We start from the raw sequence: 26,687 nt of genomic DNA, 5'->3' as shown, positions 1-26,687 counted from the left end.
TGCTCTCCCCTCGTCGGCACGCACCCCTTCTTTCTCTGCTCGCCCCCGTGGACAGGTGGGCGGCGTGCAGGGTGGCCGCGGTCAGTGTTTCCATTGTGAACGGGGGGCGTGTACTTGTGGAATTAGTGTTTTTGTTTCTTTCGGGAAACCCCCAGCAGTGCAGCGGCTGGGTCGTCGGCTCTGTTTCAACTCTCCGCGGACCCTCGGTCCTGTGGTCCAGAGCGGCTGTCCCGGTGAGGGCTGTCCCGGCGAGGGCTCTGTCCCCCATGGAGCGGAAGGGGTCCCCTTCCCCGCGCCCTCGCCGGCACCTGTTTCCGGCGTGTTTTTGGCGTGAGCCGTTCGGACTGGTGCGAGGTGGCGTCGTGTCCTGATTCTAATCTGGGTTTCCCTGTCGCCTGGCCGGCTGGAGCCTCTGCTCACGCGTCTGTCCATCCCTCCTCTGTCTTCTCTAGAGAAACATCTGCTCGGATCCTCTACCTGTTTTTTTGTTTTGTTTTTTTTTTTTTTTTTTAAAGATTTTATTTATTTTGACAGAAATCACAGGGAAGCAGAGAGGCAGAGAGAGAGAGGAAAGGAAGCAGGCTCCCTGCTGAGCAGAGAGCCCGATGCGGGGCTCGATCCCAGGACACCGAGATCATGACCTGAGCCGAAGGCAGAGGCTTTAACCCACTGAGCCACCCAGGTGCCCCTCTACCTGGTTTTTAATCGGGCTCTTGCCTAGGAACTGTGTGCTTAAAAGTCTAAATCATACCCACGACGCCACCGTGGACCAGCCCTTCCACCGGCCGCCAGGGAGACCCCGCGGAGAGCCCAGGCTCGGCCTGGACTGAGGCCCCTGGGACGACACGAGTGAAGGCTGCTCAGCCCCTCGGCGTCCTGTAGGTGCTTCCGTCTGCACCTCTGTCTCCGCGCCCACCGTGGCTCGCGGGGCCTGCAGCCGGGGCCAGCTTGGTCTGTCTATATGACGGTATCTGGGGCAGGAGGGGTCCCTTTGTCCCTCTGGTTGGACTGTGGTCTCGGCGAGATCCCGGTCACAAGCACAGCCTCTCTCCTTGTGTCTGCGGGGCAGAGCTCAGGGCCATGCTCCACCAACAGCCCAGCCTCCTGGTCTGCATCCTTGACCCGGGTGCACTCCCAGGGTCAGGCGGGCCCAGGCGGGCCCAGGCGGGCCCAGGCAGGGCTGGCCGAGGGCGCCTCTGGGCTGGCTGTCTCTGGAGGGAGAGCCAGGTGGCTTCCACGGGGCTGGTGGACGGGGCTTCCGGGGGGTGGAGGCGGGTTGAGCTGGGCTGAGAAGGGTGTAAGAACCCAGAGAGGCGCTATGTGTGTGTGTGGGGGGGGCAGCCCCTGGGGTATGGGGCTGCCGTGGGGCGATGGGAGGCTCTCAGGACAGGCTGGGGTGAGGCCCTGGAATGTAAGGGCACTGTACGGACAGCGAGGAGGGGCAGCGGAGGCTTGAGCACGGGGTCCAGGGGAGGTAACAGCGGTTAGCAGCCTCTGCAGGGAGCCTGAGGCCCCTTTCATCCACCTTCGGGCTTGCTTAGGGCCTGGTATGTGAAGACAGATGGCCCTTGGGCCTGTTCTGTCGGAGTGGACAAAACCGAGAGGGTGGTGGGTCACCTCCCTGAGTCTGGGCCTTGAGGCTGGAAGCTGGGCTCCCTCAGCCTGGAACCGGGAAGAAGGGGCCCTGCCCTTCCGTGAGCCTGCTGTGCACGGGGGTACGGTCGCTGAAGCCGGGCTGGCACCAGGGATGACGGGGTCAGCCTTCTGCAGGCCGCATACCATCCCCCACCCCCAAGTCTCCGCAAGTGGACGGTCCGTCCCAGTCACACCCCCACGCAGCGTCCAGCCTGGGGCGGCCAGGGCACCTCCATGACATCCTCCCAGGGCCCTGCTGGTCCAGCGCCGTGGGCTAGCCCGGCCGGCCCTCCCGAACCCAGGTCAGTGGACAGGCGGCTCTGAGAGAGAGCACAGGGCCAGGCTGGCCAGGAAACCTGTTCCTGGGAGTGCTTGAGCCACAGGGAGCCCCCGGAGGGCCCAGCCAGCAGCGTCTGGGGCGGAGGCCCCAGCTGAGGCCTTGACCCTGTGCAACACCCTACCCAGAGTCCGAGGCTGCCCACGGTAGAGGTCATTTGGTCTCTGAGCAAACATCCATCCACTCCGTCTCACGCCTCTGGACAGTAAAGGGCTCCTTCCCGCCCTTCCCAGCGTGCCGGCCGCACAGCATCCGTGAGCTGGGCCCTGCCTGGGTCTGGGCCTGCCTCCGACTCCACGCGCGCCCTGTGCAGCCCGCTGGGCCTCGTGCTGCTTTCCAGCCTCAAACAGGATTTGAGGATTAGCATGGTTTTAAATTATTCCTACACCTCAGCCCTCCAGAGGGGAACCACGTTCTCAGACGGCCGGCCCTGGGAGGGCAGGGGGAGCTCGAGCGGCCGCTGGCTCTCCCGACGTGTGAGAGAGAGCAAGACAGTTTGGGAGGCGGGGGAGACACAGCCACCCTGTTAGCTACTTGTTTATTGAAAGGTTTTGCTGTTGTTGTTGTTGTTTTTAAAAACAAGACGTTTCTGGTGCATTAAATCTCTTTAGGACACAGCTGGGGAGGGCGCTTAAGTAACAAGCAAATACTTGCAAATGAGACAAAAACCAGAGAGCGTTGAGCCCGGGTGGTGAGTGGGCTGTGGAGCTGGGACGGAGGCGCCCAGGACGGTTCCTCTGGGGACCACCTGGCGGCCAGGGGAGCCCTCCTCCGTGAGGATGCCGGCGCCCGTGTCTCCACTCCAGGGACAAGGCAGGCGGCCAGATGCCGGCCCACCCTTTCCGTGCCCCGCGGGCTCCTCACTGACCACGGGCTCATCCCACCGCCCGGGACCCGGCAGGGCCAGGTTCTCGGGGAGCACGTGCACGAGACGGAGACCTGTGCACGGGCCGCGCTCAGCCCGCTCACCGGCCCGTCTGCGTCTCGCGGCCGTTCACTCAGGAGATCCGCGTGGAGCGGGGGCTGGGCGGTGCGCGTGGCCCCGGCCCTGGTGGGCTCAGCCAGCCTCCAGCCCAGGCCGCGGCCCCCAGAGCCATGGGCTAGGGTAGGATCCGACGCTGTCCCAAGAGGTCATGGAGCCTGCAGGTTCGTGTCCCCCTGCCTCGCTCGCAGCCCCCGTTATGGACGGAGAACTTCTTCGCAGAAGGGAGGGGGTCACCTTTCCTGCCGTTATCCGCCGAGCTGACCCCCAGCCCAGGCTGGCCGGCAGAAGCGTCCTAGTCAGTGACACTTGGGAGCCAGGGGACCCTGTCCAGCCTCCCCCTCATGGCAGGGAGGGCCGTGGTGGGGCCTGGGAGCAGGGGCCCCCTGCCAGGGCCAGACACCAGGGGCAGGATAAGATGGGGCAGGGGGCCGTCCGGAGGCCAGCACGGCTGGTCTCTTCCCCTCGGCAGCACCCCCGGGATGGGTCCACGCTGGCAGTGTCAGCATCTCTTCCATCTGTAAGGCTGAGTGATAGTCCCTTGTATGGACAGACCCGTTTTGGTTGGCTGTTCAGGGTTCCTTGAGACGCCGCATGAATTTAGGATAAGTTTTTCTGTTTCTCTGAAACACACAAGCCGTGGGGGCTTGGGGAGCGACGGTGCTGCATCTGTCGATAATTCTCGGGGCATTGGCCTCGTGGCCTCGTGCACCTGTGTGTCTCCTTCCGTCCCTTGTCCCAGCGTTTTCCCGTTTTCGCCCCGCAGGTCTTTGTCCTCCTTGGTTAATCCGTGACTTTTGTTCTCTTCGACGCTGCCGTAAGCCGTAGCGTTTTTGTCATTTCTTGGGAAGGTGGTTCGTTGGCGGTGGAGAGAGCACGATGATTCGAGCGGGCTGACTCTGTACCCAGCCTTGCGGAATTCTAGTAAGATCTGACAGGTGCGTGTGGGGGGATCCATGGAGTTTCCTACGCGTGAGGTCACGTCCCCTGAGAACAGAGGCCGTCTCGCTTCTCCTTTGCCCTGGCGGGATCTCGGAGCCCGGTGGCGCACGCACGGGCGGCGGGGGGGTTCTTGCCTCGCTCCTGACCGTGGAGAGGTAGCTCCTGTCCTCAGTGGTGTGCTGCTTACTGTGGGGTTGCCAGATGTGGCGTGCGTTAGGTGCCTGTGGTCTCCTTGTCGTCCTGACTTGTTCCCTGCTTGCAGCACAAAGTGCTGTGGCATTTTCTCACACTTTTTAGTGTCAATGGAGGTCATGTGTTTCTTTTCCTTCTTTCCGTGAACATGATGTGTTCCTGCGGTCGATTGTCTTACGCCGAGCCATCCTTGCCTTCCAGACCTGAATCCCACATGGCCGTGGCGTGGATCTCTCCAACACGCTCCAGAGGCAGCTCGGGTCCTGGGCCGGGCCCCTCTGCTCCTAGGGGCTTCCTCTGGCTTTGCTCTCGGGGCTGCCGGCCTCATGGGATGGGTTAGGAAGTGCTCCCTCTTCTTCCATGTTTCAGAGAAATTCGAGGAAAATTGATGGGTTCTTCTCTGAACATTTGCTAGAATTCACCAGCGGAGCTTCAGGTCCCCTCCATTGACCGACGATGGCTTCCCTTTGATGGGAGAGCGAGGTCCAGTCTCCTCACTAGCTATGGACCTAGTAAGGTGTCCCAGGTCCTTCTGAGAAACCTCGGTAGGGTTGTGTCTCTTGGAACCTGTCTGCTTGGTCTGGGCTGCCTGGTTTCCTTTGAACTTGATTCTTCACCCGTCTTCCACCCAGCAGTCCACCCAGCAGTCCCTGTGTCCATGGACCATCCATCGTTCGTGGCCTGGATGTGAGCCCTCAGCACTCTGGCTTCTGCTCCTTGGGCTGGCCTGACCCCAGACTGAAATGGGGAACCGCTGTGGCCGGAGCCCTGACTGTGGTCAGCACTGCCGAGGGGCACTGGTCCACAGCAGACCTGGTACCCGCCCTTCCTTGGAGGGGACGGCCAGAGATGGCCTCTGAGACCCTTCCCCTCCTGCTCTGGGTGCCCACCCCCACCCGACCACCCTGGGAGCTATTGTGTCTCGGCCCCAGGGAAGGCGGCCAAGCACCCCTGGATGGGGTGTCCTGGCCGGTATGGGGGCTCTGAAGCAAAACAGGGACCACCCCACGAGGACGGGTGTCCCCAGCACCCAAATCAAGATGTATGGCCTGAGCTCTGGGGACTCTGTGGTTCATGTGAGTGCTGGCCAGAGAATGTGGGCCCCAAGATACCATGTTTCTCATGTCCCTGGGGGACGTCCTTGGTGTGGACATCCCCTTGGGCCTGCTTGGGCCCTGGTCAGAAGAGCAAGCGGGTGTCTGCTGCTGGTGGACCCGGCCTTGGACTGCCGCGCTGTCCAGGTGGGCCCCGCGGTCGGCTCCCCCCACCCCCGGCAGACCAGGGCCTGGGCCGCTGCCCTCGGGCGTCTCTCATGGAGGCCCCCAGCTCACTCCCCTTTGCCCCGCAGGAGATTGTCCTGGTGGTGTTCTTTGGGACGGAGTACGTGGTCCGCCTTTGGTCAGCAGGCTGCCGCAGCAAGTACGTCGGCATCTGGGGAAGGCTGCGCTTTGCCCGGAAGCCCATCTCCATCATCGGTGAGTCCCGCCTGCCCCCGCGGAGCTTCGCCCCCAGCTTCCTGGCCACGGGTTGGGCACCCTCCCCGGGAAGGGGGATCCGGCAGGGTGGGCTCCATCATGAGCGCCAGCAGACAGAGACCCCCTGAGGCCACGGGGTGACCCTCTGAGCCCGGCTGTGGAGGAGGCAGCCTCAGCCGCTGCTCGCGGGGACGGCTTGGTCGCACTGGACACGGCGTTGCGGGGGGTCTGCCGCCCCAGCGGCCTGGGAGGTGGGCCTGGGGGTGCCTGAGACACAGAGCCGGTCTCCCTGTCCGAGGGGCCATGTCCTCCCGACCGCGAGGCTCCTTCTCCTGAGCCGGTGCCTGGCTGGGTGACACGCCATCCCTCCCCAGACCTCATCGTGGTCCTGGCCTCCATGGTGGTCCTCTGCGTGGGCTCCAAAGGGCAGGTGTTTGCTACCTCGGCCATCAGGTACAGTGGGCCACAGGCTGTCCCGGCTGGGCTGTGAGAACCGCAGGCAGCGTCCTGGGGGAGGGGGCGCAGGCTCTGACCCCACACGGACTTAGGTTTCCCCGGGTTGGAGGCCCAGCATGAGCCCTTCTAGGACTTGGGCTGGGACCTAACCTTCTGGGGACCTCAGTCTGCTCATCTGCCCACTGGGGTGATCCCAGGGCCTCCCCCAGGAGCAGAGGAGTTTGGAGACCTGAGGGTTGGGTGGGGCCTCCCACCCCGTGCTTGAGGGGGCGGTTCTGAGCCAGGCTTTGAGGGGCGGCCCCGGGCAGGAGCTGGGGGGAGGGGCTGAGCAGGTGAGCCGGGCGCAGGGCACAGCGACATCTCCCCCACAGGGGCATCCGCTTCCTCCAGATCCTGCGGATGCTGCACGTGGACCGTCAGGGTGGCACCTGGAGGCTGCTGGGCTCCGTGGTCTTCATCCACCGCCAGGTGGGCGGACTGGGTGGGGTGCAGGGGCCCGGACGGCGGGTGAGGGGGTGCACAGACGAGGTAGCCACCCTCTCGGCCAAGGGCAAAGAGCTGGGGGCAGAGTGTGGGACAGAGTGCGGGACGGGGAAAGGGGCTCAGAGAGCTCAGCGCCGCAGAGGGGACGGGGCCTGTCCTGCGAAGGTGAGGCACGGTCGGAGCTTGTGCGAGCCGGCCTGTCCCTCCGGGCAACAGCTGCGGCCCGACACCAGCCGCGGAGCATGGGGTGGTGGCGCATGGGCCGAAGTCAGTGTGGGCAGGGGAGCCACGCGGGGACTCATGGCGAACCGTCGGGAGAGCCCGGAGCTTGCCGGGGGCCGGCCCCCCGGTCTGCGATGTCTGTCCGGAGCATGGGCACGGAGGCCGGGCCGCCCCAAGGCCTCAGCTGACGCGCCCTGCGCCCGCCCCGCCCCCAGGAGCTCATCACCACCTTGTACATCGGCTTCCTGGGCCTCATCTTCTCCTCGTACTTCGTGTATCTGGCCGAGAAGGACGCCGTGAACGATTCTGGCCAAGTGGAGTTTGGCAGCTACGCGGACGCCCTGTGGTGGGGGGTGGTAAGTGGGGGCACGCCGGGCAGTGGTGGGGCCGGGGGTGTCGGGGTCTGGGGCCCCATGGTAGACCCTTCGTGCCCAGAGGACACTATGGGGAGGTTCTCGGTGTCTCGGAGCTGGCATACGGGTGTCTGACGGGGCAACGGGGCGTGTGCGGAGGCCGGGAGCTCCTGCCCGCCCCAAGGCTGGGCTCTGTGTGGCCCGTCCCAGGGCACCCACCATCCATCCTTCGCTCTGGCCACGTGGGGAGGGGAGGGTCAGGCGCAGGGCCTGTCCAGGAGGGTCTGTGCTGGCCCGGGAGTGTCCCTGTGCCGAGGAGTGCAATGCTGGACAGCAGATAACCCAGGACGTGAGGGTTGAGTCCTCGAGGGAATGGAAGAGCGCTCCCCTTTCTGGACAGTGCACCAGGCTTGTAGGTGCGGTGGCTGGGCTCTGCCCCCGAGACATGAGGGCTCCCCAGGCTGCAGAGATGGGCTCCTTGGGCACATGACGGTGGGGCCCGGCACCCCGGCTTCACTTGTAAGTGGCCAGAGCCTGGGCTGGGTGGCTCTGGGCTCGCTGGGCTGCCAGTTTGCGGGAGAAGTGGACGTAAGGCGGGCGGGTTCCCAGCAGGCCAGGCTTGTGGGAACGGGGGACATCCCACCTAGGACCGAGTTTGGCTGTGGACAGCCAGGCACGGCCCTCGCCAGCCACATGCGTCCCGAGTCCTGCCTGCGTCCCTGCCGTGTGGCCCGCGGAGCGACCGCTGAGGGCATGAGGGGCGCCCGTGACCACACCCTCCACCGCAGCTCGGCCTTGTTGGGAGCAGGGGCCTGGGCACTTCTGTGCGGGGCGGCTGGTAGCTCCCCCAGCCGCAAGGACTGCGAGGGGCCCGGGAACCACATGGGCAAGGCCGTGCCGCAGCCCGTGACGGACAGCTGCTGCGCGGAGGGACGGGTTGTGGCCACAGGCCGGGCCCTCACGCTTCCACTGTTCCCTCCTTCAGACGCTGGGGTGCGGCCGGCTAGTGCCCCCGCGGGCTCTAGGACGGAGCCGGCAGCAGCGGAGTGGGAAACAGTGGCCCTCATTACAGGCTGAGCGAGACTTGGTGCGGAGCCCCTTAGAGCTGGGGGTGGGGCGGCAGACATCCGGGCTCGTTAGGGTCGGAGGGTCGGGGGGTGCAGGGACACCAGCTGTGGCGAGGCCTTGGGGGCAGGACAGAGTCTTGGGGGCACTGGGCGGGGGGTCACAGCCATGGCAGGCCCCAGCCAGGTCTGCCCCCGGTCTTTTCCCGTCCAGAAAACGTGGGCCTTGCTCTCTCCTGGGGCTCGCCACCCTCTTCCTGAAAGGGGGCCCATCCCAGTCGGACTGGGGCGTTGGGAAGCCTTGCTGTGGCCCCCAGGCCGGCCCACGCCCCGCCGTGCTTGTGCCTCACGCCTGCAAGGCCAAGCACGCGGGGAGGCCCCGATGTCGGTGAGTCTGTGTCTTTTCTGGAAGCTCCCGGTGTGCCAGGCTGCTCAAGGAAGGGAAGGACATGCTGACCCAGCTCTGGGCCGGTTCCAGCCCCGGTTCTGGCATCCGTGAGCCCCCTTGGCCCAGGTGCGGCAGCCCCTAGCAGGTTAAGGCGGGAGGGCTCAGCCCCCCCATGGGCAGCTTGCCAGTGGCGGGTGGAGGGGCCAAGCCCCGGGGACAGGCCCATGGGGGGACAGGCTGCCCAGAGCCAGGAGGAAGTGTGTGGGTGATCGCCCGAGGCCCGGCTGATCAGTGGTGCCCGGCCTTGGGGCTGCCCTCCCTGCCTTCGCGGGCGGCCCCAGGCGCGGCAGGCGGCTGAGGCTGTTCCCCTGCCCCCAGCCCTGGGCCGAGCAGCGCCCCCACTCCCACACCTGTGCAAACATCCGCCCGCCGGCCGGGAAAACAGCCCCTTTGTGCCCAGCTTGGCACCGGTGCCCCAGCCCTCGCCGTCAGCTGCAGCCCCAGCCTCGGCCACCGCGGGCCCTGGCCTGGCCATTGTTCCCGCCAGGCCCTGCGCCTCTGGGCCGCCCCGGGCCCCCCGCCCCCCGGGGCTCCGGGGCAAACGGAGCCATTCATAGCCGCGGCTGCCCCTGCAGCTGTCCGGGCAGGAGCGGCCCCCAAGGCTTGAGTTATGGGCTGTGTTCCTGGCGCGTCTCGGACAGACCTCAAGAAATGCAAGACGGGGCCGGCCCTGATTGGGGCTTTCCAGCGAGTTTGGGGATTCGCAACTGCGCCCAGCACTCGTTCTCTGCCCCTTCCCCATGTCCTGTCTCCCTTTCCCTCCGCAGGAGGGGGCGCCGGCCCCGAGGCTCCCTGCCCGGGGCAGACAGGAGAGGGGGTGCTGCCCTGGGACACCCATGGGGGGCTGGCAAAGGCCACATGCCGGACCATTTCTGGTCTCCACACTGTGTCCGTCCTGGGCTTCGTTTGCGCTCCCCACGGCCCTCACCCCACAGGCTGGGCTGGGGGCAGACCAGAAGCCAGACTGGCTTCTCAGGGATGCGCACGATAGACCCTAAAACGGGCGTCTGGGCCACCGGGAGGTGAGACAGGGCCATCTCCCGCGTGGGGAGAGCGGGGGAGCTGGTGTGCCGAGGCCCTGGAGCCCGTCCGGGCTGGAGGTGTCTGGGGGTGGCCCCAGGTGTCCTCAGTCTCTGGGCTCAGCAGTGTCTGTGGTACGGACGGATGACTGAGTTCACGAGCCGTGGCACCGGGGACAGCGGGGTATCTACCTCCGGGCAAGGCTGTTGGAGTCCCACAGTCTGAGGCACTTAAGACAAGAGCAGCGTAGTCTCTCCTAGTCTGGAGACCAGAAGGCCAAGATGGACGCGTGGGCAGGGCCGCAGTCCCTCCGGAGGCTCCGGGGAGGGTCCTTCCTGCCTCTTCCAGCTGCCGGGGCTTCAGGCTTCCCTGGGTGTGCGGCCACATCTTCTGTCTCTTGTAAGGACACTTGTCTTGGGTTTAGAGCCTGCCCAGGAAGACCAGGAGGATCTCCAGCGCGCTCTGCCTGCAGCCACCTCAACACAGAGGCCCTGTTTCCAAACACGCTCCTGTTCTGAGGGTCTGTGTGGGCCTGACGTCTAGGGGGACACGTTCAGCCCAGGGTGGCGGAGTCCCAGCCAGACTTCACGAGAAGCAACCCCCCCCCCAAGCCTTGGTTCTGGGTCGTCTGACAGGGGTGTCCGCTCAATGGCTGAGTGTCTCCTCTCGTCCCGCAGCCCGGGGGGGGCGCCCCGCCCCCCTCGCCCCCCCCACCCCCCCAGGGGTGGCGCCCCGTGCCCGGCTGCTGAGGCGTTTAAGACTTTTCTTCGGCCTTGGAACAAAATGCGTTTGTTTGTGTTAAAGTTTGAGTGGAGGGAAAAGCCGTTTTTGCAAACACGGGCTCCTCTGTTTAGCGCCCGGGGGTCTCTCAAATCCGGAGGCTGCCGGGCTCTGTTTACCCCGTGCTCTAAATTTAGTCTTTTTAGAGTGAATGCGCTGGAAGCCCGTCCCTGCCTTTCAACCGCCGTTGAGTCTGATTCCCGTTCCCTCTCTCCTCAGCCGGCAGTTCCAGAAGGGTCCAGCCTCTAGGGCTGGACAGCCTCCTGGCCAGGTGAGGTCAGCTGGGCCTGGGGCCTGAGTAAGGGCCTGGGTGAGGACAGGACCCCCCCCCGCCAAGACATTCACATGGAAGCCCCGTCAGCACCACCAAGAACACGGCCAGTGTCAGGACCTCCCCATAGCTGGAAAAACTGAGGCCGGTGAGCCCGGGGTTGGCAAGCCAGGACCCCACCTCAGCACTAAGACCCCACCTATTCTGGGGCTCTCTCTGCCTGGAGCTCTCTGCAGAGCCTGCGGGTGCTGTGTGGTTGAGAACCAAAGTCTGCAGGACCCCAGCTTGTGCCTATAGACCAGCGGGTGTGGGGGAAGGACTGTGGGCTCCTTCCCCGAGAAAGGACCTTGGCGATGGGTTTTGCAGGTTGAGTAGGAGCCCACAAGGTGAGTGCGGCGTCTTGTACCTCCTGCCCACGGGCTGATCCCTGGGGGGTGCGAGGGAGTTCTTCTGTGACTTGGCGGGCCCCGTGAAGGCAGCAAACAGGGTTCATTTCTCCTGAGGGGGGTGTTCAGCTCGTGTCTATGAGGGCAAGAACGCTCCAGGTTCAGCCTTTTGGGAGGAGACGGGGTCGGCATGCGGGAACGCTGTGAGAGGAATCCAGGTGACTCCGTGATTAGGAGCTCCGCCACCCACCACCTGTGTGGCCTGCACGGGTTACCTGACCTGTCCAGGCCCATTTGTAAACTCGGTAGCGAACGAGTACCCACACCCACCAAAGCTGGGGAAGTCACGTCAGCAAGGACATGGGAAGCCTGGGGCCCTGGGCACCCAGTGAGGAGGCAGCACAGGCTGGCTGTGAACCATGGGGGGCCCTTGCGAGCCACAGCTCTCTAGGTCTTCCCCAAAACCAGACACTTGGGTTGGACCCGTAGCAGCCTAATTCACACTAAAGTGTATATGGCTGCCATGGTCCAGTCACACCCCTGAGCCCTTCTGGTTTAGAGAATCTCGCTCTGCCCCTGACCAGCTCCCCACTTCTAGCACTTTCAGCCCCTTTCGGAGCAGGTGTTTCGGCCCCTGCTGACGCCAAGGGCCTCATGTTTCTGATCCCTGTCCCAAAGACCTGGGCAAGTCCAGTCACATGGAAGGGGCTCCTAGATGCCTCCAGAGGGGCGGGGGGGAGATGAGGGGGACAGACCAGTGTCCACTTCCAAAGATGTCAACTCAGCGGCACTGTTGAACTGGTCCTGGGGCCAGTGAGCATGGGATTGGTCCGTTCCTCAGTTTCCCCATCCGTAAAACAGTGAGGCCGCAGAGTGCCTCCTCGGGTTGGCGTGGGGCTCACCGGGTCCTCAGGCCCAGGAAGGCTGCAGATGAGGACTCTCCTTAGACTGTCCGGCCCTCCCAGGGAGGCCAGCTCTTGGCAAGAAAACCTACTTCTCCACGCACAGATGTGATGGTGCGTTGCTGCTGTCCTGCCCAGCGCCGGTGCAGCGACACGGCAACAGCCTGCGTCTCCTGCTCTCAGAGCTATAGCCATGGTCTGCACAAGGTCATTTTCAGGGTCCCTGGAGGACCTTCTCTGCCCTGGCAGTCAGGGAGGGCTTCTTGAGGTGGTGACATCTGAGCTGAGACCTGAAGTGGAGTCAGACCTGAAGCCCTGCTACAGGGTGGACACGTCAGCCTCTGTGCCAGCCTCTGGGCTGTGCACAGGAGAAGGGCAGAGAGCGGGGTCCTGGTTACCCCCTGTCTACGGTGTGCCGTCTGCGGGTCCTGTCCGAGCCCGCCAGGGCCGGGGCTGGAGCCCGAGCTCCCTGTGAGGGAGACCGTGGACTCACGGAAGGAGAGGCTCTGGTCCGTGCGGGTCTGTGTTCAGGGACTTTGTTCTGCCCAAGGAAAGGAAGTCCGTTTCTTTTGGGGTGTTTGCTGTCTTTTGACCCATTGTTTGCCTGCCTGGCCAGGCGGTTCCCCAGCCCCCGTGTGCCAGCATGTGTTCCCTTCATGGCGGTTTCCCACCAGCCAGGCCAGGGCCCCCAGGGCAGCCCCGTGGTGGCCGGGGCCAAGCGTACCCTCAGGACCAGTGCCTGAGGACCCCTGCCCCTGCCAGTCACAGCCCGAGTCCGTCCTGCCACCCTGACCACCCCCTTTGTGTCCTCCAGGCCTCCTCCAGGCAAGTTGGTGGCCTGTGGTGGCACAGCAGTCTTTGGCCAGGGCTTTCCTCTGCAGCCGTGCCGTGTCGTGGGCTGTGCCCGCTGAGTCACTTACCAGTGATAAGACCTCGCGCACAGCGCCTGCCCTTGTCCGCCTCGGCTTCTCCTCCATAAGCTGGTCCCTAACTCATGCCACCATCCCAGCTGGCCAAGTGGATGCACCACTGGTGTGAGTCCCTCGGTGTCTACACCAGCACTGCTGTCACACCCACACGTGGACAGATGGCCACGCTGCCTCCCGATGGGCCGACCAACCCCCCAGGGCAGCCCCGGTTTCTAGGCTGGGTGTTGGAGGTTGGCCTTCCAGAGGCTGCTTTAGAGAGGGCCAGCTTCTCAGGGGATGGTTCTAGAAAGTTCCCTCAACCTCCTGTCCCTCAAAACGTGAGCAAAGAAACAGAGACAAGCACGCACGCCAGCGCCAGCCTCCAGAGGATGACGGCGGCTCGGTTCCCCTCCGGCCTGCCCCCACGACCCTGTCCCCGGTGTCACACGTCTGCGGGTTGGCATGTGAGCTGGTCCGCCTGGGCCGCTGCCTGGTGGCCGGCCCCCAGGGGAGGGCCACGGGGGCTGTGCTGTGTCTCCCCACGTCTGTGGGCCCAGGATGTGCAGCTCTGCACCCCGGACCACCCTGACTGGGGGCAGCTGGTGAGCACAGTGGCCGGAGAGGGGGTGCCCTGAGCTGCCCGAGTCTGTGACCTCAGGAAGAGCAGCAGCTCGGGGGGGGGGGGGTGGATGGGCCTCCGAGAGCCAGAGGACGTCGGTAACAACGTGGGTCTGTGACCTGGTGTGAGAGGCACGTGCCCTCCGCAGGGTGGGGGACACCTGGCTGGACACCCCTTGTGTGCCGGCCCGCCGCAGGGAGCCCTGGCACCTCAGCTGTCGTGGGGCTGGCGGGTCGGGGTGCTGGTTGGTCTGCTCAGGGAGATGGTCTTGGGGGCCTGCCTGTGGCCCTCCATTTGCTTTCCCGTCACCAGGTTTGTTGTTTTATTCATTATGGTCATTTAAAAGGTCGTATGCTTGAGTTTTCCGCGACGCCCTTAAACCTAGCCCCCGAGGTGGGAGCCCCCCGCCTCACCCTGCCCAGCAGCCGCTCGCACACTTACTGGTCTCGGGTGCTTTCTGCACTCTCAGCGGTCGCTGTGGACCCCAGAGAGCCTCTGCCCGTGTGGATCATACCTCTCCACGCTCAGCGCGGAGGAAAGTACCCCTGAGCCATTTTAAGAAGTTTTCTTGTTTATTTATTAAAATGGCAACAGACCCGCTCTACGTTTATATAAATAAAAAGTCTTTACGAACATTTTTACTTTCTCGGAATGGCTAGGTGTAGCTCTAACATCGCCCTCCGCCGTTGGCAGCCCCAGACCTGCCCTCGCTCCGCACGCCCGGGGGCTCTGCACAGGCAGCTGCGGCCCAGGCCTCCCATGTGGGGCGCAGGCCGTGGGAGAGGACGCCCTGCAGACGAGGGGGCTCCAGGCTTCCCCGGGGCCTCTGACCTGCCAGCTGGTCGTCAGGCTGGCCCTCAGCCCTGGGGTGGTCTGGTCCCACCCTGCAGGCACCTGCACGCGGTCTGGGTGTGCACGCGTGCGTGTGTCTGTGCATGTGTGGGTGTGCATGTGCGTGTGCACGTGTGTGTGCATGTGCGTGTGTGTGCATGCGCACGCGTGTGGTGCCTCAGCTGCGTGGGAGGCACATTTGTGGGTCCGCGCCCGCCTCCACCGGCTCAGGTGTCCCATGTACAGGACAGGGCCATAGGCAGCACCAGGCGTTCCATGTTGGGGGGGGTGGATGTGTGTTTCTGAGGGTCGGTGGCCTTGTGGAAGTCCCAGGACCCCAAGCAGATGTGTGGTTAGGCTGCCGTGGGCTCAGCAGTGCCCGGCCCCGGCTGCCCCCAGCGCTAGAAGCTGAGCGCTTGCCCAGACTCACCTGCCCGCTGATGGGCTCGTCCTGCCTGCCCCTCCCACCTGCTCCAACGCTGTGGGCGGCCCCGTGGCTGTCCCTGCCTGGCCGTGGCCACGGGGTGTCTCCCACCCTCTGAGCTCCACGTCTGGTGGGGAGTACCCACCAGGGTCCCGGGATGGGCGGCCACTGCCACAGACCTCACCATGTCCTGTTTGGCCTCACCTTCCGTTGGCATCTGTTCTGTGGGCTGCCCTGGCTCTCTGTCCCCCTGTTGCCCATACTGGCGCCTCGGGGCCGGGCATCGAGGGAAGACTGTGTGCAGACCTTCCCTGGCTGCCCAGAGTCTGTTCTCGCCAGCCTGGCCTGGCCTGGAGGCTCCGGAGGGGAGAAGCCAGGCTGCTCAGAACAGGACCCAGGTGACCGCGGGGCGGGCAGGTGCCAGCCAGGCTCACCTCCAAAGGCAGGAAGCCACATGGATGTTCTGGGCCACTGTGTCTCCGGGTGTGAACATGTGCCCACATGTGGGACCCGGGCATCCCTGGTCTGCTGGCCAGGCTCAAAGCCCATGCTTGCAAAGCCCCTGGGCGGCCCCAGGGCCAGCGTCCAGGCAGGCATGGGCCCGAGGGCGTCAGAGCTGAGTGACGGGCACAGCCAGGCTGGGCCCTCGATTCCCATGGGATGTTGCATTCAGGCTTATGCTGGAGGCCGTGGCAGCTGATCTCAGATGCTAACGGGACAGGAGCCTGGGGCGGGGCAGTGCCCGTGATCCCACCGCCAGCTCCGAGGGTCGGCTCCCCCACTGAGAAGGCGGCTTGAGCTGTGTCTGGTGCTCTTGGAAGAAGGGGGACTGAGCCATCTGGTACCCAGAGTGGTGTCAGGAAATGGCGCCTCACCCCTGTCCTCCTGGTCGAGGACCAGCCTCGGTGGGAGCTTCCGGCCTCCTGGGCGGCGGCCCTGCTGTGGGCCGGGGCAGGTGGTGCACCAGGGAGTCCCGCTGGGGCGCCCGCCCCTGTGCACACCCACGGCCTCGCTCCTTGCACGGCCTGGGCTCTGGGAGACACGGCTGTCCTCTGGGCAGGAGCCCCGTGACAGCAGGGGGGTGGGCTCGGACCAGACGGTCGCGTGTCCTGAGATTCCGGGCGGCCCCTCTCACAGGTCACGGTCACCACCATCGGCTACGGGGACAAGGTGCCGCAGACGTGGGTCGGGAAGACCATCGCCTCCTGCTTCTCTGTGTTCGCCATCTCCTTCTTCGCGCTCCCGGCGGTAGGTGCTGCCTGGCGGGGCCGCCGCGCACGCGCCCCCGGCAGGGCTCCCCCGAGCTCGGGGCCCACTCACCAAGGCGCCCCCGCCCTCCTGCCCCCAGAGCGCCCTTGGCAGCGGGTGTGGGCAGTGGTCAGTGGGGGCCTTCAGTAGCAGACAGTCGGGTGCAGGCGTGGATTCACCCCAAGGGGACACGGGGAGGCCCCAGCAGCAGCCACCCCGCGATGGCACAGGCAGAGTCCCTGCACCTGCTGGAGGCCCGAGCTAGGCCTTGACCCACGTCCTCCCCAGAAACCGTGGACCATGAGGTTTGCACCTTCTAGTTGCCCGTGTGGGCACATGGGTCCGTGTGTCCCTGTAGGGCGTGGGCGTATGTGACACGTCACTCCCCACAGGCACGTGTATGGATTCCGTGCACGTGCCGCACACATGGGTACGACTGGTCTCTGCGATGGACGAGGGGCTTGCTTCCCACCAAGCTGGTCCCATCTGTCCTGTTGGCTGTCCCGGGCATGCAGCTGCAGACCCTCTCAGACGGGGCTACCTTACGCCCAGGCTGGCAACCAGGCACCTGCCCTGCGCCCCTGGCGCCTGCCATGTCCCCCAGGCCGGGCCGGGCAGTGGCTGCCCGAGTGGACATGAGCCCTGGTCTCGCTGCTTCCCAGGGGATTCTCGGCTCCGGCTTCGCCCTGAAGGTCCAGCAGAAGCAGAGACAGAAGCACTTCAACAGGCAGATCCCAGCGGCCGCCTCCCTCATTCAGGTGAGGGCACCCGCCGTGGGCGCGCGGTCGGCGTGTCACACCCGCCACATCTCAGCATCCATTCTGAGATCCCAAAGCTGCTCTCTGCCGTGATGCTTGGAGCAGATCCCTCCAGAGGCGAGATGCAGACTGTGGGCCCACGCCAGCTAGTGGGCCCGGGAGCGCGGGCTGCTCGGCTCCCTCCCTACAGGGTCCTGCAGAGGGTCACATCCTTCGGGGAGGGCCGGGGGACAGGGATGCGCCCTGACCAGCTCCCAGACAGGGGTCTTTCCATGGGCCTCTCCCCTCCCAGCCACAGAAGCCGACCTTGGCGTCTTGTTCCTCAGCCTCCTTCCCCCGCCCCACCCCACCCCTGCTCTGCACTGGAGCAGATCTAGGAGAGAAAAGGGAAGGGTTCCCATGCGGCCGTCCCTCAGGGGGACTGGGGTCCTGCTTGTGCAGTATGGGCACCTTCTGGGTGTCCCCGGCACCCCATGGAGCTTGGACATCCCTGTGGCAGCAGGTGGGACTGGTGAGCTGATCGCACGGCCACACCCTGGGTTCCAGGGCCCTTCGGTGGCTGATCAGGGGCCCAGGGCTGCTGTGATGAGGTCTGGGGGCTGGAGAGACAGAGCCTAAGAGCAGCGTGGGCGGGGGGGTGGGGGCTGAGCTCCTGAGCGCCCTGCTCCGCCCTGTGAACCAGGGCCCCTGGAACCCACCAGACAATGTCTGGTTCTTTTCAGGCTAACAAAGACCAAAAATCATCTGAAAACCAGGTCCCAGAGGGTCTGGGGAGGGAAGAGTGGGGAGGAGCAGGCCCAGGGCCGGCCCGGGGAGTAGCTGAGGGGGATCTTGGGGCACAGGTGTAGTCCGTGTCCAGCTGTGGATGTGGGGCCCCCTGCCCAGTGGGGCAGCTGCACCCAGGACTGGATGCCCGCTAGGGACGCCCCGGGGTACCCCCTGTGGCCTCGTTGCCTGTGCCCTGTGCAGCCCCGTGAGGGATGCTGGCCATCAGGCGCTGCTCCACCTGGGAGCCAGAGCTCAGCCCCGGGCTCCCCCGCGTCTGGGGCCTGGACATGGACCCGGACGGGGAGGAAATAGCAGAGGCCGTAAAGCTGTGGGGCTCGGCCCCCATAGGCCGGCTTTTATGGTCCCACAGCCTTCTTCTTTTGGGGAGACCATAAATCAGGCCGTAAAACCAGCCCAGGCCACTGTGGGCAGACTGCAGGCGGGAGCGGAGTGCGGTGGACTCCTCGTGGAGTCTGGTGCCTTGGTGCAACCCTGCGAAGCCCACGCTCGGGCAGGGCATTCAAGGGGCTGCGGGCACACCTGCGTGTCCCCAGGAGCTGGGGACCTCAGTTCCTGGGCAGTACGCTCATGGGCGTGACATGTGCCCGCCGCTTGGCAAAGTGAGCCTCAGAGGGTCAGGCCTGGGTGGCCTTTCCCGTAGGTGGCATGAGGGCTGCCCTGTCGGCCCAGGTCCCCATCGTGGGGGGCGTCACGGCCGCCTGGGACCTTGCCAGCCCCACTGCCAATACAAGGCCCCCAGGGTGCATCCTCAGCGGCGGCTGTCCAGAGGGTCCCCGTGACTGCAGATGGCACCGGGCCCCGGGACCCCGCATTTGGGCCTCTGGGAGGGGCCTCGCTCCCCCACCCCTCCTGCCGGGTGCCACAGGCCCGGGTGTTCTGTTTCTGAGCCCGTGTCTGAACCTGCCGTGCGCACCCGCTGGCTGTGGCCCGAGGAGAGGCAGCGGCAGGTGTCTTTGCCTCTACGAAGGGATCAGGCTGGGGGAAGGAGTGGAAGGTATGTTGGGGTCCCAGACGAAGACCTGCGTGGCGTCCAAGCTGGGAGGCCAGGCCGCGCATGAGGCCCTGGGAAGTGGGGGGCTGGCCTGCAGGCTGGGGTGCCGGCAGCTCCCACTGGAGGCCGTCAGGCGGCCGGGCCGCTGACCGCTCTTCTCTCTTCTACTGATGCAGACAGCGTGGAGGTGCTACGCGGCCGAGAACCCCGAGTCCTGCACCTGGAAGCTCTACGTCCGCAAGCCGGCTCGCAGCCATGCCCTGCTGTCCCCCAGCCCCAAGCCCAAGAAGTCTGTCATGGTAACAGCCCCTGCCTGCCCCCCGCACGGCATCCCTCGCTAGCAGGCCGGGCTTTGACCCTGGGTTCAGCTGAGCTCTGTTAGAGGAGCCCCGCCGCTCCGGGCCCAGGGTGGGGGTTGGGGAGCATGACTGGGTGCTGCCCTGCCGGGGTCCCCCTGGCCCCGGGGGTGTGTGGGATGGGGGCTACAAGGCCGGGGCTGTGGGGGGCCCGAGAAGGAGCCCCAGGGTGCAGAATGGGCCGGGATCTGGTCTGTGGTGGCAGAGAAGGCTCTCGAGAGGGCCCTGGTGTCCCACTGTCTGCGGGGCGTGGTGGTTGTCGGTCAGGAAGGAGGCGGCATCCCAGCTCGGGGAAGAGGCCTGAGGTCGTGGTGCAGGGGGGTTGGGCAGGCCTCGGGCAAGGATGTCGTTTGTGGTTGTCCGCTGTGGTGAACGAGGTGTCCCTGCTCACACCTGGTGGGGATGCTCAGCTGTCCCCAGGGCCCCTGCACCCTCCCCGTCCCCCATCTCCTCACCATTGACCCTCAGAGCAGCTCTGCCGGCCCCGGACCGCCTGCCGGCCACCCCGCACATGCCGTCGCTCCTGGCCGCCGTGTTGGCGTGCGCCCCCGTGCGCTCTGGGACGTTTACCTGTTGGCCCGGCTTCTGGCCACCTCCCCCTTGGCCCAAGCCCCCCGCAGGACCCCAGCCTCCTCGCAGGGCCATGGCCCCCCCGTCTGCATGCACCAGGCCAGTGCTTGGCCCTGAGGCCTGGCTCTCTGGCCGGTGCCCAGCGGGGACTGCCAAGGGGTTCTGGGGCTAGCGGACGCCCAGGAACCATTGGCTTATTGCTTGTCGTTTTAGGTAAAGAGAAAGAAGTTCAAACTGGACAAGGACAATGGGCTGAATCCCGGAGAGAAGGTGCTCACGGTGCCCCACATCACGTGTGAGCCCGTCTCAGAGGACCGGAAGCCAGACCACTTCTCTGTGGACAGCTGTGACAGCTCTGGTGAGAAGCCTTTGCCCTGGGTGGAGGCATGGGGACGGGGATGGGCACTTGGCTCCTGTGGACCTGGAGTCTGCCCCGTGATATCCTGCCCCCCACCTCCAGCTCAAAGGCAGGTCCTTTTGAGAAGGTGGGACCCCACCCTGGTCCACACGCCGGGCTGGAGGGGCCAGCCCTGCCTCAGTCGTGATGTGTGGCGCCCCAGGCTGGCAGGATGGAAGCGGCCCCAGTGTGTTGACCCCCCGCGCCCGGTGGAGCGCAGACAGGACCTCCAGAGCCCCCTCTGCACCTGCCCTCGTCCCCTTCTCAACACCGCGTCTTTGCTTTTCGGGCATTTCTGTGTCCATCTCTTCCTTCTGGGACCACTTCCTGGCACCCAGTGGAACATGCCCGCTTACCGGGCGCTGTAAGGGCAGAGTCACAGTCTCGGCTGTGGCAGAGAGGGACAGGCTCACGTTGGACCTGATGCTTTGTGCTGACGGGCGCCCGGCCCGCCAAGTGCTGGGTTCTCAGGCGGCGACCCCCTCATGCATCCCCCTGTGTGGGGTCCCAGTCCCCTGGCAGCAGGGCGGAAAGCACTCCGGAAAGGGGCCATGGCCACTCCCTGCGCCTCGGGGCTGCCTGTGGGCCGGGCCAGAGCGCCCACCCCGCTGGGCACTGGGCCACCGCGCGGCCCCATCCCATGCAGTCGCGATTCTGCTCTGGCCTGAATCTGGCCACTTCGCTGGTGAGCCCCCAGGACGCGCTCCCCGCCTGTCCCCCGGAGTGAGCACAAGGGACAATTGTGCCCACAAATGCCCGGGCCCCCAACTCCGGATCCAGGGCAGGGCCATTGTCGCGGTGCAGATGGGGGCTGTGCACAAATGCTGCCGGGCGGGTCGAGCGTGGGGGGCAGCCTCTCTGCCGTTCGCTGAATGTGGGGCGCCGCATTCAGACTGTTTGCTGGTATGAAGTGCCCAGGACGCCTGCAGAATGGTAATGAGGCACGAGAGCGGGGAAGCCAGGCTCCCTTTGTGAAATGCTTTTGCACGGAGGAGTTTTGCTTTCCCACCGACACCATAAGTCAGCCCAGCTCGAGCCGCGGCGTTGCCGGAGCCTGAGCACTTGGCCTGGCCCCTGGGGACCCTGCGTGGCCCCCAGCCTGGGGGTGGTGGCTGAGGCTCTCCAGAGCCCTGGTGGGGGACAGGGAGCCTCATCCCGGGCAGATGCAGTCACCGGGAAGGGCCCTAGCCCCGGTCCCAGCGCAGCAGGGCGCGAGCAGCCAGGCTAGATCCTTCCCCGCCCCGGCTGGAGCGACACCTTGCACCCAGGCCTCGCCACATGCACAATGTGGGTATGCTGAGGGGCGTGGGAGGCAGGCGCCCTCCCTGTCCCGGCTCTGGCCTGCGCACGGCCCCCCACTTCTGCGGTTTCTTGAGCCCATGGAGTCTCTGGGCTTCTGTCCTGTGACACCTACGGTCCTGGGAAGGGCGGTCCACCCACATTCGTGGCCTCCAGAGCCTGGTCTGCAGCCCTGTCATTCCTGAGCAGATCTCCTGTGTTCGTGGCAAGGGCCCTAACTGGCCGCAGGAGGAAGGGTGGTGGTGGCAGGCAGTGTGGACAGCAGGAGCTCTGCCCTCGGGGCTCCCATCCTTATGCAGGTTCCAGCCCCCCAAGCCCTGGCTGCTCACACATCCTGCTCACCAGGGTCTGTGGTCCGGAGCCCACCCCGTGCAGGGCCATTGGGACGCCCCGGGATTGAGGGGCAGCAGGGCCTCCTTGGCACCCGAGGAGGAGGAAGGGCCCCAGCAAGGGTGCTGAGCCTGTGGGCCTCGGGGGGACAAGTACTGGGCCCAGCCTGGTCTGGCTCAAAGGCTTCTTGGAAGAGGTGGCATCCATGCTGGGTCGAGCTGTCTGGGAGAGAGGGAAGGAGCTGTGGCTGGGATGGGGGAGGGGGTAGCCATGCCCCTGTCGCTCCGTGTGGTCGCCAACCTGGGCATACCGTGTGCTTTCCTACTGCACCCTGGGAGCAAGCCCGCCTTCCCCGTGGAGAGGCCTACATGGGTTCCTGGTGCGCGGGTGCGGGTGTGATCCTCCCTTCCAAGACTGGAGCTTGGCCCCGGAGCCTGCAGATGCTGGACGGGCTGGTCCCCGAAGTCCTCAGAGCACTAGTGTTCATGGCCAGCTTTGTGTTCTCCAAGCCCCACCCAGGATGGCATGGATGGGGAGTGGACAGGACAAGCCAGTGGGCCAGGCCAGCACCTGCAGTGCCACGGTCCCTGTGGGGCTGGAGGTCGGAGGAGCCAAAGCCAGTGGGAGGGGGCCTGAAGCCCCAGGCAGCGTGGGTGTGACTCCCAAGGCAGGGCAGAGTGGACTCGGGGGGTACTGGGGAAAGGGCGGCCTCCCCTTCCATTGCACACTCGGCAGAGGCGAGCCGGTCCAGGGAGGCGCTGATGCAGAGCCTGGCCCACGGCGGTCAGGGGGTCTGCTTCTGCCCGCAGGTCATTTCCAGAAGAGCCTAATTCGTAGCACGCCGTTGGCAGCCGGCACGGTGCCCCTGGCCGCACACGCCAGGCCTCCCCTCTCGCACTCCCCTCCGGGCAGCAAGGGTCCGACAGCGCCCTGCCCGCTGCCGTCTACGGGCCTCCGCCAGGTCCCACCCTGCGCCCCCACCCATGCTGCCGTGCCCCATGTTTGTGTTCTGCCTTTTTAAATTCTCTGCGTTGGTCGCTTGTGTGCCATCGACCCCAACTCGTGCTCGCCGGCAGGTCGGCTGGGTTTCTGCTTTGGTGTTTGGGTTTAATGTCCTTCTTCCTGAAGGGCTTTCAGTGGTTCCTTCAGGGGAGGTCTGCACGGTCAGCTCGGTTTTCGTTGGTCTGGAATTGTCCTATTTTGCCTCTGCCATTGGGTGGTGGTGGGTTGGGGAGGAGGTCGCGGGCTGAGGTACGGACGTCGCGGGGTCTGGTGTCCGGGTGTTGTCCAGCTCCTTAGTGCCACTGTCACCCCCGGGACTCTGGCGCTAGGTCGTGTCTCCACAGTGGAGCCGGGCGGGTGCGGCAAGCTCTCTCCATCCCGCCGTCCGCTGTGATCCCTGAATCTGACGGTCCGTGTTTTTCCCACGGTGCGCACATAAGCACCAAGGATCGCTGCCCTCGTGGCTCCGACCGGCCCTGGGAACGTCGGCTCAGCCGTCTGTCTGTCCGCCTCAGCTGTCCCTTGTATTTTCCTGCTCTGTCTCCCGGCCACCCCATCGGCGGCTTCTTCCCGGGTTGCTGGCTGTTCCGATGTGTCTGACCCACTGGGTAGTCCCCGCTGAAATTTCCAGTCCCCGGAGCTCCATCCTCCATGCCGGGCGCCCTCGTCCGTCGTGTGAGGCCTTGCTCGGTCCTTGCGGCCGGTACCCCCCTCGGAGCGCACGACGTCGAGTCAGTCAGTCACTTGAACGTGCTTATGTCCTCACCTGTGTCGTGACATCATCATCTGTGCCGTGACGTCGTCACCTATGCATGACATCATGATCTACATCACAGCGCCATCATCCTGGTCACGGCGTCCTTCTCCATGTCATGATGTCCTCATGTGCATCACGATGTCGTCATCCATGCCACGACGTCACTGTCCACTGTCTTCGGAGGGTCTGTCTCTGTTAGCCGTGGCTTCTGCAGCATTCCCACAGCGGCTCGTTCCCTGTGGTCTGTGGGGGTTTCTAGCGAGGGCTCCCTTGTGTCCTCTTGAGGGGACATTGCTCTGGAGACATTGTCCCCTGGATGGGGTAGCCCCATGAGCCCCTCCAGACGTCTATGGAGCGGGGATTCCTGGACGCCCGCGCACTGCGAACACCGGCTCACTGTCCCGTGAGAACCCGCCCATCCCCACGTGGCGAGAGCTGACACTTCACTCGTGCCCCACGAGCACGGGCCGCCGCAAACTGGCTTTCTCTCTTCTCTGCGTGCGCCGCCCCTGGCTTGGTGGGTTGGTTTCTGCTTCTTTGTTTCTGTGGCTGGAGTCTGCTCGCGGCCGTTCATCCGGCGTCTCTGTCCCCCGCTCCTGCCTGTGCCGGCCGCAGGCCCGGCTCTTCCTCCGGGGCGCACCGCAGCTCCCCCGGTGAGGGGATGCCCGGGACGGCCAGCGTGCAGGGTGAGTGCTGTGGCTGCTGGGGCCCTGGGGGACCCACGCAGAGCCCGCAGAAGACGTGTGTCACTTCAGTCAGCTTTGTTGGGGAGTTTGTAGAGAGGGGGTTTTGATGGCACCAGTTTCTGGCTGCAAACAGAAGTCCTCGCCTTGGGGACAGAGTGTTCCTGGCAGGGGAAGCCGGGATCTCCCTGCTGGCAGTGGGCCGGGCCGTGATGCTCCAGGTCGGAACCCCCTGCGGCCCCCTCAGAACCAGCAGGAGGATTTCAGAGGCTGTCCCTGGAGATTCTGAGTCACAGGCCTGCGGGGAGCCCAGGAGTGTGTCTATAACGTGCCCCCCACTCTGGGGACTATCCCTGGGGACCCCGAGGACGAGGCCCAGCCCTGGCTACAGGGGACCAGAGCAGGGGTTCTGTGACCCAGGTCTGTCTCACCTGGGTGCCCTCCTGGCGCCCACAGCAGGTCCGGGTCAGCCTTCCGTTACGAGAGCCCCCCGCGGAGAGAAAGCACAAAGGAGTGAGCCCCGTGGGTACGACTGTCAACACGTCAACGCCAGCCGGGACTGTCACCGAGAAAGACGGGGTGCTTTACCCGAGATCGGGAGCACGACAAGGACAAAGGCACCCCGCTCTTGTCACCCCCGGTCCACATGACCCGGGAGGCTCTAGCCGGTGGAATGGTCATGAAAAAGACATCGTCGACGTCCGGGGTGGAGGAGAAGAGGGGAAGCCCTCTCCGTGTGCGGGTGGCACAGTTCTCGGTGTGGAACCCCGGTGTGTGGGCAAGATGACCACGGAGCGAGTGCGTGAGCGGAGGCAGGTCACACGCAAGCATCAGTTCTACCGCGGCGTTCTGCGGCAAATAATCTGAAGCGGGCGCCCGGGGCTCAGCGGGTGGAGCCTCTGCCTTCGGCTCGGGTCGTGATCCCGGGGTCCTGGGATCGAGCCCCGCCTTGGGATCCCTGCTCAGCGGGGAGCCTGCTTCTCCCTCTGCCCCTCCCCCTCCACTCAGGCTCACTTTCTCTAAAATTATTTTTTTAAAGGCCGATTATTATAATGTTAAGAACACGAAATACTCAGAGGGCAGTCCCACGGAAGGTGCGAGTGCTGAGCCCTGGAGACCCGTAAAATGCTGCCAGGAGAAGTCCCAGAATTCCCCGGGGCCGGGGAGAGCTGCGCCGCGCTGCTGGGTCACCAGCCTCACGCTCATCTCTGAACTCAGCGCACCAGGCATCAGAATCCCACGGGCGTTCTGTGGAAACTAATGAGCCGGGTCTGAAATTTGCATGGAAATGACCCTGAAGTTCCAAAACAACGTTTGAAAATGAGCAAAGTTGGAGGGCCAGCCCTAGCACGGAGCCGAGTGCATAGAACAATGGCAGAACAGAGTCTGCGTAGACCTACGTGCTGTGGGGACAGGCGACTTTTGACGGAGGCGTAAGGGCGGGTTGGCAGAGGAAGGATGGTTCCAGCGCACCGTGTGGGGGCGGCTGGAGCCTCCACGTTTCCAGTGGTGAGCTTGGAGCTACATCTCCCCACATATCCAAGAATCAACTCGAAATTTATCACGGAAATAGAAGCCTGAGAGTTACAGACGACGCGGAGACAGTCTCCGTGACAGAGTGCTGAGCTCGTCAAACACGACCCCGGCAGCATGAGCCCTGATAAGAACCAACCGTTTGGACTTTTCAGAATTAAAAACCTCTCTTTGAAAGATGGTATTAAGAGGATAAAAAGATAAAGGCCAGACAGGGAGAAAATATTTCCAAATCAGCCATCTGATAAAGGATTTGTGTCCAGAATATGAGAGGGATGCTTATGGCTGAGTAATAAGATGAAAACAAAAACAGGCAAACGGTTTAAACAGACACTCATCAAAGAAGAGAAACAGGGGCGCCTGGAGGGCTCAGTCAGTGAAGCCTCTGCCCTGGGCTCTGGTCATGATCCCAGGGTCCTGGGATCCAGCCTCATATCAGGCTCCCTGCTCAGATCCCAGGGTCCTGGGACCCAGCCTCATATCAGGCTCTGCTCGGCGGGGAGCCTCTGCCTGTCCCCCACCCTCTCCCCCCTCGTGCTGTCTTTTTTTGCTCTCTCAAATAAGTAAACAAAATTATTAAAAGAGAGAGAAATGGATATGCACTAGAGAATATATTTGATATCATTCGTTATTAGGGAGATGCAATTTAAAATCACAATGAGGGGCCCCCGGGTGCCTCAGTCGGTGGAGCATCTGCCGTTGGCTCAGGTCACGGTCTCAGGGTGCTGGGGGTCCCCGCGGGATGATACACCAACACTCAGAACTAACTAAGAATGAGCCACGAGCACACACGACAGCTTTGGATAAATGGCAGAAAAATTATGCTGCATGAAGGAAGCCAGACAAGGAGAAGGGGAAAGAGCTCGGAGGGTCTTATTCTGTTTGTACGAAACTCTAGGAATCGCAGACTGCTCTAGAGCGAGTGCAGGCCGAGCGCTGTCCTGGGATGTATGGGGGTGGGGGTCGGGTTGGGGGGAGCCCAGAAGGCCACAGAGAGACCCGGGGTGGGGGGTGTGTGACCGGGATGCTTGTGATCCTGACTGTGCCGACAGTTTCCTGTGTCCCAAATCACCAACATTGTACACCTTAATCACGGGCAGTTTGTTGTGTGTCTATGATGCCTCGATGGAAAAAAAAAAGATATTTTGCACAGCAAAAAATACCCCGAGTAATTTTTTTTTAAAATAATAACCTGGGGACGATGGTCCCATACCTCAGGCTCATTTCATCAGGCTGCGGGGAAC

At 64.4% G+C, this 26,687-nt stretch overlaps 1 protein-coding gene across 10 annotated transcripts in view; it reads left to right on the top strand.

Moving 5' to 3' along the window:
- The window catches only part of KCNQ1 (potassium voltage-gated channel subfamily Q member 1), a 306,866-nt gene that overhangs the window by 72,622 nt on the left and 207,557 nt on the right, over positions 1-26,687 (top strand). For 9 of the 10 annotated variants that reach the window (XM_045066468.1, XM_045066472.1, XM_045066495.1 and 6 more), the window contains exons 3-10: positions 5,437-5,563; positions 5,938-6,016; positions 6,391-6,487; positions 6,940-7,080; positions 15,868-15,978; positions 16,641-16,736; positions 18,693-18,815; positions 19,656-19,800. In XM_045066468.1, coding sequence (XP_044922403.1) covers positions 5,437-5,563; positions 5,938-6,016; positions 6,391-6,487; positions 6,940-7,080; positions 15,868-15,978; positions 16,641-16,736; positions 18,693-18,815; positions 19,656-19,800 — 919 coding nt within the window. The remainder of the gene's footprint in view (positions 1-5,436; positions 5,564-5,937; positions 6,017-6,390; positions 6,488-6,939; positions 7,081-15,867; positions 15,979-16,640; positions 16,737-18,692; positions 18,816-19,655; positions 19,801-26,687) is intronic. The other variant, XM_013059954.2, reaches the window with a different exon arrangement.

The sequence above is a fragment of the Mustela putorius genome, unplaced genomic scaffold (genome assembly GCF_011764305.1).
Source record: "Mustela putorius furo isolate JIRA1106 unplaced genomic scaffold, ASM1176430v1.1 tig00000127_pilon_pilon_pilon, whole genome shotgun sequence".
Taxonomy (NCBI): Eukaryota; Metazoa; Chordata; class Mammalia; order Carnivora; family Mustelidae; genus Mustela; species Mustela putorius.
Note: the sequence above shows the minus strand (reverse complement) of the source record. Positions and strands in the feature narration are given on the sequence as shown.